The sequence below is a fragment of the Polistes canadensis genome, unplaced genomic scaffold, assembly GCF_001313835.1.
Source record: "Polistes canadensis isolate GaletaPanama2010 unplaced genomic scaffold, ASM131383v1 scaffold_25, whole genome shotgun sequence".
NCBI classification, from domain to species: Eukaryota; Metazoa; Arthropoda; class Insecta; order Hymenoptera; family Vespidae; genus Polistes; species Polistes canadensis.
In genome coordinates, this window is record NW_014569572.1 from 701,486 (window position 1) to 716,375 (window position 14,890).

The 14,890-nt window shown below is 32.9% G+C and overlaps 1 protein-coding gene across 7 annotated transcripts in view; it reads right to left on the reverse strand.

Annotated features, from left to right (window-relative positions):
* Window positions 1-1,259: 1,259 nt before the first annotated feature.
* Window positions 1,260-14,890, reverse strand: part of LOC106783794 (glutamate receptor ionotropic, kainate 2) — a 79,793-nt gene continuing 66,162 nt past the window's right edge. The window contains exons 10-20 of one of the 7 annotated variants that reach the window (XM_014742659.1): window positions 14,686-14,787; window positions 14,001-14,204; window positions 11,200-11,403; window positions 8,744-8,848; window positions 5,048-5,305; window positions 4,727-4,924; window positions 4,270-4,495; window positions 3,966-4,130; window positions 3,392-3,492; window positions 2,022-2,321; window positions 1,260-1,791 (exon numbers count right to left, since the gene is read on the reverse strand). In XM_014742659.1, coding sequence (XP_014598145.1) covers window positions 1,699-1,791; window positions 2,022-2,321; window positions 3,392-3,492; window positions 3,966-4,130; window positions 4,270-4,495; window positions 4,727-4,924; window positions 5,048-5,305; window positions 8,744-8,848; window positions 11,200-11,403; window positions 14,001-14,204; window positions 14,686-14,787 — 1,956 coding nt within the window. In that variant the 3' untranslated portion in view covers window positions 1,260-1,698. Of the gene's footprint in view, window positions 1,792-2,021; window positions 2,322-2,920; window positions 2,989-3,391; window positions 3,493-3,965; window positions 4,131-4,269; window positions 4,496-4,726; window positions 4,925-5,047; window positions 5,315-8,743; window positions 8,849-11,199; window positions 11,404-14,000; window positions 14,205-14,685; window positions 14,788-14,890 lie in introns of those variants that run through there. The other 6 variants (XM_014742658.1, XM_014742666.1, XM_014742665.1 and 3 more) reach the window with 6 other exon arrangements.

A 14,890-nucleotide genomic window follows, 5' to 3' on the forward strand; every position in this document is an offset into this window, starting at 1 on the left:
GTTTATTATAATACATAAGTACGTTATATGACACCAAAAGTCTAACTTGTACTTGGGTTTAGCGCTAACCAACATTGCTCTCGCTCGTTTTTTATTCTTCTTATTCTTATTCTTTTTCTTAAGTAAAATACTTGCGTCGTCTATTTTCTCGTTTCATTCTGGCCGGTAAATATTTACAGGAAAGAGATCAGGGTGCCACTCTATCTCGTCGCTAAATAAATCCATTTGTCCATTGTGTATATGTATGTGTGTGTGTGTGTATGTTTTTTTTCCTTTGTTTCGTTGTCCTATTTCTCGTAAAATCGTGGGGTGGTTTTTATTATGATTGAAACGTCACATCATGTGCACAAAATAGTTCTGAGGGTACGCGTTTGCATTTTCTTTTTTTTTCTTTTTGTTTTCTTTTTTTAACCTTTTTTTTTTTTTCTTTTAAATTATCATCATCATTATTATTATTATTATTATTATTATGTAAATATTACAAGACGGTGAAGAAAGTTGTATGTGATATCTTCAAGATATTTTTAATGCAAAATTTTCACGAACACTTTGGAAACGGTGGTGGTTGTGGTGATGGTTGTGGTGTTGGTGGTGAATGGTGGTGATAAAATAATGATAATAACATTGTGGTGTTGGTGGTGTTGTGTACATATATACGTACGAATTTGCAGAGAGAATATAAAGAATATTTTCTAAATCATAAATATTCATTCTGATCTATCTTATGTAATAAATAATAAAATTTTGTCTCTACGATCCTTTTATACTTTCTTTCTTTTTTTCTTTATTTATTTATTTATCGTTCGCTTTTTCTAGTGCACCGTATATATTTTTCAATTTGTGCGAAGCGAGAAGGAAATAATTTATCCGGACTACGTTTTAAAATAAATAAAATCACATACATTAATTCTAAATCAACTAATAATTCATTTTTATCTCTCTTTCGTCTCATTGTCAGCGAGTTCGTTCGTTTGTTCGTTGGTTCTTTCGTTCGTGTGCGAATGCAACGTCGGTAGGATGTTCATACATTTATGGAAAACAAACAAAAATAGAAATAAAAATAAGCAAAAAAAAACTATATATATACATACACACGGACTGACGCGCTTTCATTTCATTGATTATTATTATTATTAGTATTATTATTATTAATATATATGAGTTTCAAAGGGAAAATTGATTCGTCAACAAGATCAAATAAATTTGTTCATCAAAATTTATTAACTGTCTTCAATTTTCCCTTTGAAACTCATATATATTAATATACTGTTGGGACAAGAATATTGATTATTAATTATTATTATTATTATTTGATTATTATTACAAAAGAGGTAGACGTAACGTACGTAAGTCGACGGATTTACCGAATGCAAATATTATCGAGAAGAATTGTGCAGCGGTGTTGTATTTTAAATCCCTCCCTTCTCTCCAAGAGAAAAACAAAAAAATAGCAAAAACAAAAATGAGAAAGACAGAGAGAGAAAAAAGAAAAGATAAGGAATCGTGGATCGATAACACTGTGACACACGAGAATAGAGAACGAGTACGACACAAAAAGATGTTTTTTCTTTTTCTTTTCTTTTTTTCTTTTTTTTTTAAATAGGATCATCAAATATTGATATTTCTCGTCCTCTGATATTAACCCGATAACGGATTAATTTATTGTGATCGTCAATAATTTCCAGAGCGTTTTAGCTCTTAATTGCCATCATAGTCGTGCGGTGATGCGTGATGATGCGCATGTATGTGTGCTGGTTGCAATTCGACCGTAGGCATACCCAGGCTGCTTCTCTGTAAAGTAATAATAATAACACAGGATTAAATGTGTGTGTGTGTGTGTCGTTTAGGTTCATCAATCATTTATATTCTAATCTTCGTAAAATCGATACTTTGTCATCGTCATCGTCATAGTCATCGTCATAGTCGTCCTACTGTCATCAGAACAGAACAGGAAAAGCGATTGACAGTACTAATCTGTAATCTAAACATCGATGTGAAATTAGAAATTGTCCTACATATACCTGGGATCTCATCCCGTTAATGGGGGTGGCAGTGGGGTTATTATCCGGTGGATAACCGATTACGTGGGTCGAACATTTTTCGCATGCACGCCGTCGTCGAGAGGACGCGTGACAACGCAAAGCACGACATAATTCTCGAGCCATTTCCGAACAGAGCGATTCTTGTTGTTGATTTTGTTGTTGATTTTGTTGATTCGTTTGTTGTTGTTGTTGTTGCTGTTGTTGTTGCTGTTGTTGTTGTACCGTTTGAGAAATACCTTGTAGAGACCCCGAACAGGTAGGCATAGCTATCGGTCCTCTCTATTTAATTAGAATTATTTATCCATTTTTATGTTTATTTTATTATACCCTTTTTTTTGTCTCTTAACACTTTCCAGACGGTCGCTATTTTTACACGTGTCATGGATAAATCTGATTGTAAGTTATTTACCAAAGTTAGAACCAAAAGTTCGTGTGTTTTTAATATTAATATTTCACTTGCATATAAAGTCATTTTATTTGCCTTCCAAAAAATTGCACTATCTCTAAAACGCATGAACTTTTAATTCATCTTAATATTATTACACGAGTGTGTCAATCGACTCGGTAATTTACGAAATGTTATTGATTGGAAGTATCTTCATTATGTTAATATAAAATTGATACATTGATTTATTAGTCATTTTTGTTAAAAATCAAATTTGTCACCGATGTTAGATCACGGTTTTTCGTTTCCAACGTTTGTTCTTTCTTGGAATGTGAATCTCATTATCTGTACTGTCTGCAAAGTGTTAATAAGTTCGAAAATATATTTTATAATTTATTAAAAGAAAAAAATTATATAATATTTCTCACGATACGTCCGATAAAATTATGATACTATATATTATTATTATAATAATTATTATTATTGAACGGACCTTCGTCTATTTTGGAACGTAGAACACTGAAGATCGGTCGACATGCTTCAATGGACGATGAGTTCATGCTGAGAGAGAGAGAGCGAGAGAGAGAGAGAGTGTTGTGTCGGTCGTGTCGTGGTGTCGAGATGAAACACAAAACCGAGAAAATTTCATGCAAACCAAATGTATCCGAAGTCCCGACTAATATAATATTGTCCCTCTTTTAGTATTCGATAATGACACGTTCTGTCTGTTTATCAATGATTACTGAAAATCAACGGCTTTTCAATATGAAAATCAATAAAACAATTCAACGTATTTCTATACCAATCGACGAGAAAATCTAGGACGATTGATAATTAATTAAATAAAGAAATAGAAAATAATAGATTAAATAAAAAAAAACAAAAAGCAAAGGTGTACGTAAAGTTTTCGATAACAAAAATTAATTATAGATCACACATGTATATGAATGAGAATGAAACTCACTCGTTCGGCTGGTGCATTTCTTCTCGAGTTGTAACAAAATTCGAAGATTGCTATCAGCACGGCAAATGCCAATCCGCAAAGTAAAACCACGAAAACACCACCTAAGAACGAACAGAAAATTCGTATGATACCACTACCGTGACTACATCGAAAAAGTACCATTGGGAAATTTGTTTCGTGTTAACGTGTCAAAAATAAGGTTATCAATAATTGACTATAGATGACCAAAACGATGAGTTCAAATAATCGAGTATTCCTTGGAAATACATGATTTGATATAACGTTATAACATTCATGTTAGAATATATATAATACAATACAAATTTGAAGGGGTTGATTTTAGGACTTATATTAATTAGACACTTTTTTAACTCGTCTTGGTGAGTATCATAAATTCTTCAAATATCGAACCCTTTTGTTTCGTTTTACCTTACCATTTTGTATATATATAAAATGCAAGAAATAAATATTTTTGCATGACGCATTTGTGATAAATATAAAGAATAATAATGATCTATGTCAGATGCAGAAAAAAAATGATAAGAACAATGTAGAGAAGATTTTCTTCACTGACCTATATTGTCGACTCCCAAAGCGTTGGCTTTACTTTCCTTTCCTTTTTCAGTTCTCATGCAGGTGTCGCCAGGACTCTTCCACCATTTATCATATAACATTTGAATTTCACCCTTTTCTTGAAGTTCCAAAATCGCCAGAGATATTTTGTCCCGCCAAGGAGATCCTAGAATAAAACGTGTTACGAGATTACGTGACTTCGATAATATAATACTTCTGAAGATTTATTCCTATCATATCTGCATCATCTTTCTTTAGAAACTACTTGACACTTATGTTAGAACTAAAAGATCAGTGATTTTTACCCATAGGTGTAGCTATCCCGTAACCTTTGCTATCTAAAAGACCACCGATTTGCGTGAGATTGCAATCCCTTTGTACGATGTAATCCAACATCGTTGACTCCATCAAGAATGCATAATCTCCTTGAAGTACTCGTTGAATTCCTTCTTCGTAAGTTGGCACGAATACAGATGGTTTCCGGTTTTCCATAAAACGCCACATTTTCTTATAAGTTTCGATCATCGAATCCTTTTAATATCAAATTAATAATAACCCTTTTATTATTATATTTTTATCGTTATATTAAAGTGTGAACCAAAAGTTCGTGAGTTTATTGTGTCGTTTCAGATAATACAATTTTTTGAAGTCAATCAAAATTACTCTATATACAAATGAAATATTAATATAGAAAAAAAACGCACGAACTTTTGGTTAATTAATTAAGTAAACTTGAAAAACAAAAGTAATGAAAAAAGTTACCCTAAAAAAGGTCATCGTGCTACCACTGTCTAGAGTACCATAAGTGATGTCAGTCTGACTTGCAAGATCTTCGGCATTTTCTATAGGTGTGATCATTCTTTCTACGGTTAAAAATGCCGCCAAATTAGCCGTGTACGATGAGATGATTATTAAAGTAAAGAACCACCATATACCACCGACTATACGCGTGCTGGTCGCCTATTGAAAATTCAATCAAATAAATTATCGAATAATATATTTTATTTTTTTGATTAAATGTATACAATATAATAAAAAAAAAAAAAAGAAAAAATGAATAAAAGAAGAAGTATCTCGTCGTACCTTTGGATTTAAATCGCTGCCTTGTTGCATAAGTGTACCAATTGTGAACCAAAAACTGTTCGACAGAGAAAATTGATTTTCGATGACTTCTGGGCCTACGTGACAAGGATAAGGATGATTCCACTCGTACGGGCTGAATCTTGCAACGACGAACATCGTCACGGATACCAAAACGTAGGCTGCTAAGACGTACAACCAAATCTCGATCGCCAATGGATTCATAAACGAGAATAGTCGCGCAGGATGGCTGGTTGGCACCTGTCGAGCCATTTAGAACAAAGAAAAATATCTTCCCCGGAAAAATTCAAGTTATTATGCGAAACGCGCGTTAATGGACAAAAAAACAAAGAAACAATGTCTCGTTTTGTTTAATTCATTTTTAATAATATAATATATATGTATTCTCTTCGAATGTTAATTATTATTTAACATGAAACATTGTATTTTAATAATTTATTACTTACATTCATTATTTTTATATTATAATGAACGAACAAAAGATTATTTTGTGTTATCTTATCACGTTTTCTTGAATATTGTTCAAAAATTAGAAGAAAATGTAATATTCAATTGATATTATGTTAAATCAATACAGAACAACACAGACAATTTGTAAATTGAACGTAAAACGGGTAAAAAGATTGAATTTCATTAAATAGAGTGTAAACATTTAACCGAACAGACTACCAAACAATTATATTACAGTTGAAATTTAAATGCATATATATCCTAAATATAGGAAAGCTCATTAGAAATGGAAGCTAAGTAAATAATAATATTATTACGATATATTAAGTTTTCAATTTTGGCAAACTGCAGAACAAAGGTCGTTCATCATCGAGATAGATTATACCTACGATAATAGGTAAATGTGATCAAAGCGTATACCTTAGTTCGATAATTATGCATTCTCGTAACAGATTAATTTTCTTTGATCTATATCACAAAGGAGATAGATTTCCATTATTATTTTCTTATTACATATACATACATATATATAATTCATGAAAAATCTTTGATAATAATAATATTAATTAATAAATGTAATTGTTTCGAATCTAGAAAAGGGAATTGTAAATTGCCTTGTTAAATGTGACTTCTCTGTTATCGATTTCTACGTTATACGATATAATTAGAGGAGACAAAGCAAATAAAAGCGAGGGGGAAGGTGGGGAACAATTTAACGTTTCATGAGTAACAGGAACGAGAACAAAGAGGTAGCAAATATGTTCGATGACGATACTATATACCTTAATACGTCTTTGAAAGTATTTTAAGTGTGACCTAATAACACAGTACCACCTCTTAAAATATTAGAAGGTCCAGGGTAAAAGCAGATGCTTGGTTCTCGTGGACGCATCAGCGAGCAAATAGAATCGGTTGATTCAAAATTTACCACTCGTTTCTTCTTCTAATGGAAAAAGGAAAGGTACTACACAATGTTGAAAAATGAAAGAGGAATCCTTCCAGATGGTTGGAGCTAAATTTAAGTCGAACAAGAGAGAGAGAGAAAGAGAAAGAGAGAGAGAGAGAGAGAGAGACAGAGGCACGAAAAATATCGAGATTTTAAAAAGAAACTTTTTTTTTTTTTTTTTACAAAAAAGGCGCTACAATAAAATTTTTACTTATATTTAAAATTATAATACAAACTTTGGAGTAAGAGAAATTATTTCGGAAATATTTGACTAGCACGTAGGGAAATTAGACGAGACGCGTTGAAAATGGTAATCGACGTTAAAGGGGAAATGATTAAAGGTCACTTTGAGTAACCACATCTCTTGAGTAACATTAATTAAAATTAATTAGTCATCTAACATTAATTAGATGTCGTGTTGGTAATGTCGTGGTCCAACACTTGATTAGATAATTAAGGAAAGGCTATTAATTGTAATTACTTGGATGTTACTTGGAAAATTAATTATTTTTCATCAAAATGATTATAAATAATATATATATTGCGAAAATAAAAATTCAAATAAAACCAAATTCAAATATCGCGTAAGTTTTATTGAAAATATTTCGATGAATATTTCGGTTTTTTTTTTTTACTAGAGATTTTATTTAGTTCTTTTGAAAGAATTTCCAAAAAAAAAAAGAAAAAATGAAGAAGGATAGGAACAAAAAAGAAAAGAATAGAGGTATTGGGTACAGAGTGTATAGAGAGTGGGAGAAGAAATAAGAGCGAACCTAATTCTCGTAAATTCTATCGGAACGGTCGAGTGAATTTCCCGTTAGACGGAAAGAAACGAAAGAAAGAGATGGAGTAGAGAATGAAACGAACCTAGAAACAAAAGTGATTCCAATTGCTCGGAACTGATGCGCGTACCCAAAACGCGTTCTTGTTATATATATATATATATTCCTAGAGACGAGTACGAGAAGGAAAAGAAATCGAACGAATAGAAGATAGCAAATAGAAAAAATAAAAATAAAAAATAAAAAAATAGAATAAAAAAAAATTGGAGAATTCGATGTTTTGAATGGTCAGTCAATGCTTGCAAAATACGAAACAATAGGAAAGAACAAAGATCGTATATTAAATCATCGATGCGCCATCAGGTGTGCGCCTACCATTAATTAGTCCGACGACACGTGTATCGCGAATAACCGAAACGTGTGCATACGGTTCTCGAATTCATGTTAGTGCGCACGATATTACTGTCGCATCGAGAAGCTTCGCGAATGCACCGTTGCACTCGATAGAAGGCATTCATTCATTAAGGATTTAACAAAGCGTTTCATATCCTCGACTCGGATGCGTTCACGATTCGTATTTTTGTGCGTGTATATATGTGTGTGTGTGAGTGTGCAGTTCTTTTCCAGTTTCATCGAATATACTCTTCCTCTCGGTCCTATCTTCTCTTTCTTTATTATTTTGAAAATCTCTATTTAATAATACTCGCGAAAGGAAGTGAATAAATCACCCCCCCCTCCTCTCTCTGCATCTAAAAAAAAAAAGAAAAAGAAGAAGAAGAAGAAAAAAAGGATAAAACATGAATCGTATTTGTTCTACGACGATGCATTTTTAGAGAATCAAAAAAAGAGATCATCAATTAATATTCTTCGAATGCGGGTTGAGCCCGTATTCAAGATGGAAATAAAAAGATAGAAAAAAAGGGGGAGGGGTTAGGGGGCTGAGAGAGCAAGTGAATAACTGTTTGATGCATACGATGCATATATGAAATATTTTAAATGCAAGTGGTATTAATTGCGTTTATGAATAAGAATTGAAGTAAAAAAGAAGATAAATATAAACGTAGGGGGAAGAAAATATAGAAATATAGACAAACATATTCCGTTTAGATAAAAGTGATGAAGGATCAGCCAGTTTAGAAAGTATATGGTATTTGAATAAAAAAAGGAAAAGAATGAAGGAAGAGAGAGAAAAAGTTTTGCAAAGAAATCAAGTTTTGCGAGATCAACAATGCGGAAATCCGGATGAAGTAAAAATATGAGATTCAGCCGCGGGGTGCAATTTCCAATGGCGAGCTTGAGCTAGGATTAAAAGGGGTGGTTTATACTGGTTCCTTCCTTCTTTAAATACGACTCTCTCCTGGCGTGTGAAACAAAGGTAATCGTTTATTTGCTCCAAGTAGATAAACTCTACCATACTCGACGTTCAGAGATGAAATGAAAAACTACAAATTGAAAGAAAAAAAAATAAAATAAAAGCACGTGCTTTTACTTCGTTCTTACCTTAAATAGAATGGAAATTCCAAGATTCATGAAGGGTTTCGTAAAGTCAATGACACTCTCTCGTGCGTAATTAATCGTCATTGATCCTACTGCTAAATCAGCTTTCTGAAAAAAAAAGAAAAGAGAAAACAAAAATAGATTTAACGAGTACCTTTTTAAAATAGGTTCGTTTTCAAATTATTATTCCTTTTTCATTAATCTATTTTGATAAAACTAATTTAATAAAAACTAACAAACGACGTCTATGAATTGGTCTACTATGTCTAATTCAAATACGAAAGAATACGAAAAATGCATGCAAAAATGTATGTTGCAGGGAAAATAAATTCAATTAATATCGTTGTTTTTTTTTTTTTTCAATAAACGTGCATGCTTTATACAATTTTATCTACTTCCTGTCAAACCTTTTTTTAGCCACGCCTCTTATCGTTCTCAGGATCCAAATGTTCCTACGTAACCTAGGATTGTTAAATTGTGAAATTTGTTTTGTCTCTCATCATATATACAAATTATAATATTTAAAAAAAATAGTTAGGTAAATCATTTAAAGAAGCAATAGCACCTTGCTATTTAGTAATGCATCCAAACATCTCATATTAATTGGGAAAATAAAAGTGACGACATTTATACACAATGTTTTACGAAACAAAATAAATGTATAATATATAATTAGATATAAAATGCGTGTGTGTGTACGTGCATACGTAGTCACGATTAAAAGCAGAATAACGGAAGAAGGGTTTTGTTCTACATGATAAAAGTTTAATTTTAATTTTATTTAGGTTGATCCAAGATATACTCCGGGTTCTCGTTTATTTATTCCTACCTACCTTCTATTTATCTTTATATCGATTCAAACTTTAATAATCCATTGTGTTTCATCAGAAGAAAATAAAGAAGGCAAAAGGGGAAACAAGGAAATTAAAAATAATTATTCAATGAAATCCGAGAGAGAGAGAGAGAGAGAGAGAGAGAGAGAGATGTTAGATCAATTAAATAACGAATTGCACGAAATGAATAGATCGATAGACGTTTTATTTGACGATAAATAATATTTAATAGTTGAAAAATAGTATTCTCCTTGCCTCTCCGTATTGGATATAATAAAAATAAAGAGAAATGGAAAGTCGATAACCACCACTGTAAAATATATTAAAACCCAATGAATAGAAATTGATGGGATGCGTAGTAAATTGGGAGTAGAGGGGGGAGGGTTGGGGAATGGTGTGTAGTGAATGAAAGGAAAAACATAAAAGGGGAAAATACGCGAAAAGACATAAAACGAAATAAACGAGGAAGAAAAATAGATGGATTGAAAGCAAACGAAAAAGAAAAAGAAAGGGAAAGAAAGGTAAGAAAGGGTAAGTACGGAGAAGGCGAGTTTCACAAAGTACGTATAACATACGCACTTGAAATTTTCTACGTGTATGTATGTATCTACCTATCTATCTATCTATCTATCTATCCTATGTACGTATGTATGTGTGTAACTGCTTTTTCAGCGTTTGAAAAAGCACATACTTTTTGCCCGTTGAAGCACTCGGTGCCACCACACCATACCCAGTTTAGGTAGATTTATTTCTCGTACCTTCTGTCGTTGTAGAAACTAGATATGTCTATATAAAGATACCTGTCTTTTCTCGATGCTTACTCGATAACGTAACACAAAAGATTCTCTGCTGATTCTTTCCTTTCTTTCTTTTATTCTTCACCGTTGAGTTTTTCTATTTTACTTGGAACATATATACATATATATATATAATATAAAGGAGACCTCTTTATATGAGGACGAGTAGTCAAATCGCTGAGTCAAACGACGAATATACGCAGACCTTTCTTTGTCTTTTTATATCACGCCAAAAAGATGGTATATTCTTTTATATTCTACGATATTTTCTTACGTTTAGTTTTCCTTGCCAACTTCGAGATTTTTAAGTACGTGATGTATATATATATATGTTACCGTCAAAGCCGGAAATCAGTCATTCCTAGTAATTCCTCGGCATTATTATGAAAAGTTTTAGTAAATATTTTTTATATACTAAAAGTCAATAGATTTTAATGAAACTTATATTAAATTAAAGTACACTCTTTTGTCTACGCGTAGCAATACTACATCGAGTTATAAATTTAGCATGTAGAGTTGAGAAAATGTCAGAGAATGCAATATAGATAGAATGCAAAATAGAAATTTATCGAACACGTATCTATTATTATTGGTGATCAATTATTACGACGAAATTACGCGTAATGATTATTGTTAAAAAAAAAAAAAAAATAGTAAAAAGAATCGAGAGAATCGTGAAAGTGTTTTAAAAAGAAGGACGGATAAAAAGGGGGATTTTAGTAGAAGCGAGGTTGGCAAAGGGGGTTGGCAGATGGGGTCAGGGGTCGGATAATCATCTTGCGATTAGTAATTACGCCTCGGAGTGAAAACGCACGTAGAGGTAGCTCACCTTGTCCATCAGTTGGCGAACTATTCCGTTCCATTCGCCGGTCTCGTAATCGTAAACGCCGTACTTGCCATCCGGCACGAGCTCGATCCTGTAGGTGAAGCCCACCATGTGTGCTATCTCCTTCAGCAGGTCGATGCAGAAGCCCTCGTAACGCTCGTTTTCACTCAAATTCCCTCTGCTCCTCACCATTACGTATGGCTGCTCCTATGGGGTGGGGGAAGGGACCATAAAAAGGAGCTGCTACCACCACCACAACCACCACTTTTTCTTCGGTTTTTAACTCAATCCACCCTTTTCTTCAATCTTCATTCGAACCCTTCCTTCTTTCCTTTTTTTTTTTTTTATTCTTCTTCTTTCTCCTATCTTACGTTCGGTTTCTCACCTTTATCGCCCCCCCCCTTCCTTCCCCCTCCTTTCATCGATTCTTATTCTATTTTCCAACGAGTCGTTTCGATCGCGGGTTTTAAGAAAAAAGAACGGCGGGCGAGAGAGGGGGGGGTTTAAAGATAGAGATAGGATAGAATAGAAAAGAAATTAGAATGAATCGATTGGTCGAAGTGTTACGCTGTCTTTTTCTCTCTCTCTTTCTTTCGATAGCGATGCCGATCGACCACTTAAATGGATTACTATTCCACAAAGCTCGTTATGTTCAGTGGTAAAAGAGGGGGAGGGGGAGAGAGAGAGAGAGAAATAGAAAGACAGAGAAGTTAAGAAGAACACGTTATACATGAATGTATAAGCAACCGAGAACCAACGTCGCGAGATGATAAATGAATAATATTCGTGTTCATTCACACGGATATATCGTGAAGTTCGTTTTACTGGAATTTCCATGTGAATTAATTAATGGGAAGTTGGTTGATCCTAACGTTATAAATACTTCAAAGAATATTATTGATCGGAAAGAAATGAAATTTTTAAGAGAGTTAAAAGAAAAAACAAAAGAAAAAAAGGAAAAATAGGAGAAAGAAAGCTAATAGTGAATGAAAACGTAAATAACCTTTTTTATTTTCTTTTTTTTCTGTGTGTTTTTTTTCGTTCGTCTTCACTCTGACCACTGACCACTTAGACACACTTTTATCCTCTTGTCTCGCATCGATTAGTTTAAGGTTCTCGAATATATTTACCCAATCTATTCCACCTATCTACCTTACCTACCTACCTACCTATCTATCTATCTCTTTCCTGGCATTTACTTAAACGATAAGTTTATAATATATAATATTAACTTTCTCTCACGTGATATCTCCATCGTTACGAGTCAATGTTACGCGAGGAAAGGTCCATACACAGGAAGCTTGGTTTGCAATAATGGTCGACATCGTACAGATACCTTACGCGTACAATCTAAGAGATTATGTTATGTTTTTTGTTCTCCCTTAAACATCACCTATCCGAAACTTCCCAACAACTCTCTATACCATTTTACGATTAATGTAGAAGAAAGGAAAATATGTAGAAAAAAAAAAGAACAAAAACAGATGATTATGTACATTTTATCGGGCGAGTTTTGTACATTAAGCCGGAACGATGATGCATTTATTTCAATGGCAGCTCTAGCGAGAGATTACTAATTTTTAAGCAACATATACCATATAACATTTTACATCGAGACGAGACTTTTATTATCATTATTATTATTATTATTATTATTGTGGTTATTTCTTTTATTGTAATATATCGCACGAATAAACGTTAATTCTAATATAAATGTAAAATAAATTATTTCAAACTCACCGTCAAAAATGTACATTTAAGAGGTCCCCCACAGCTTCTATCTCTTCGTTCCAGTTTACTATTTTTACGATATCAAATCAACTACAGAGAGAAAGAGAGAGAGAGAGAGAGAGAGAGAGAGAAAGAGAAAAAGTGCAATTAAACTTGGCAAAACGAATATATCTTTTACGTAGGAGTTGAAATTTAATATTAAGACTTTTTAAATGGCGTTACTTCGATATAAATGCACGTCGAAGTTTTGACGTTCTCGCACGTTCCTGAGAACTATGAGGAATAGCCAAGCGGAATACATAATTCATGGGGTTTTAAAGGGGGAGGAGGTTGGTAAGGGTTAGGACAGAGAGATATATAATATCTACACGACAACATGTGCATCTTAAATCTAAAGCGTAATAATAATAATATCTATAATATTAAATATTAATATTGTGCAAAGATGAAATATCTCGATGAAAAATTAATTAACTAAAACCTTTATATATCAATGAAATTTAAAAATATAATAATCGATTTTTATAAATTAATGGCTTACGCGTTCTCTCGAAGGTTTTTCCATAGTTTTATCCGTTTCGAGATTGATTTATTTGATTTTTACGTATAATGGAAAGATCGAAAAAAGAGCAGCATACAAGCATAATCGATTAAACGAATACAAAGAGTGTGTGTGTGTGTGCGTGTGTGTGTGTGAGAGAGAGAGAGAGAAAGAGAGATAGAAAGAGAGAGAGAGATAACAATAAAACGAGCATATATACGTATTAAACGAGGTAACAATCAATCAGCAGTTATAAGTGCAATAAAATCGAGTGGTAAAGGGAGGAAAACGTGTTGGGATGTATAATATATCGATGTCTACTCGTTAGGTGAAATATAATACTACTAAAACTATACAACGAGATCAAAAAGAGATTAAAAAAAAAAAAAAAGAGAAGAGAACTTTTGAACGAATTTAAAAATGGGGGGGGGGAGGTAGGGTATTATTATCTAAAAAGAGATAAGAGCAATCAAAATATATGAATTCGATTGGAATCGAATAAATCTAATAAATCAAACAAACCAAATCATACATGTTGCATGAGTTCTCTGACGATGCCGTTCCATTCGCCTGTTTCAGGATCTCTTGCACCGTACTTCCTGTCAGGTACCAAATCCAGTCGATACGAGAATCCGACTTCTCTTGCCACCGCCTCGAGCAGGTCCACGCAAAAACCATAAAACCGCGAATTCCCGGTGTAGTTCTTTTCGTAGTGCATCATCACATACGGTGTTTCCTGTCCACGAATGAAACTCTCATGCAAGAAATATAGAATTCGATGATATTCGATCATAGGAATGAAACCCTTTTCGCAAAGCCCTATTATTTTTTTTTATTTATTTTTTTTTATTTATTTTTTTTTTCTCTTCTACGTGTACGACGACGAGGAGAAAATATACAATCGAACATTTTCCATGGGGGTTGGGGAGGGGAGGGGGAGTAAGCGGAGATAAAATAAGAATTGAAAATATTTTTCTCCGTCATCGCGAAGAAATCAAACAAAATTCCGTTCTTTGTTGTTTGATATTTTACCTCTCGTTTCGAGCGCGACCTACGAATATCTATTTGAAAAATCTGTATGGATAATAAAAATGTTACCAAAAAGAAAAAAAAAAACAAACTATTTCAGAGAGAGAGTTATCTCGTATTATATTATAAATAAATTATTTATAATTAATTGTGTAAATATACAATACTAATCAACTACGATAACTTACCAATATTGTGATAACTATCAGTGTTACATTGGCTGAACTTGCTTCGTAGAATGCTGCGGTATCCGTGACGTTGACCCCAACTCCAGGACGCCATTCTCCTACCTGTTACCACAATTTAATATTCACATATAATAATATCACTTACAAGAGTATGTTATATATGATTTTTTATATATATATATTTCTTTTTTTTTTGTTATAGATA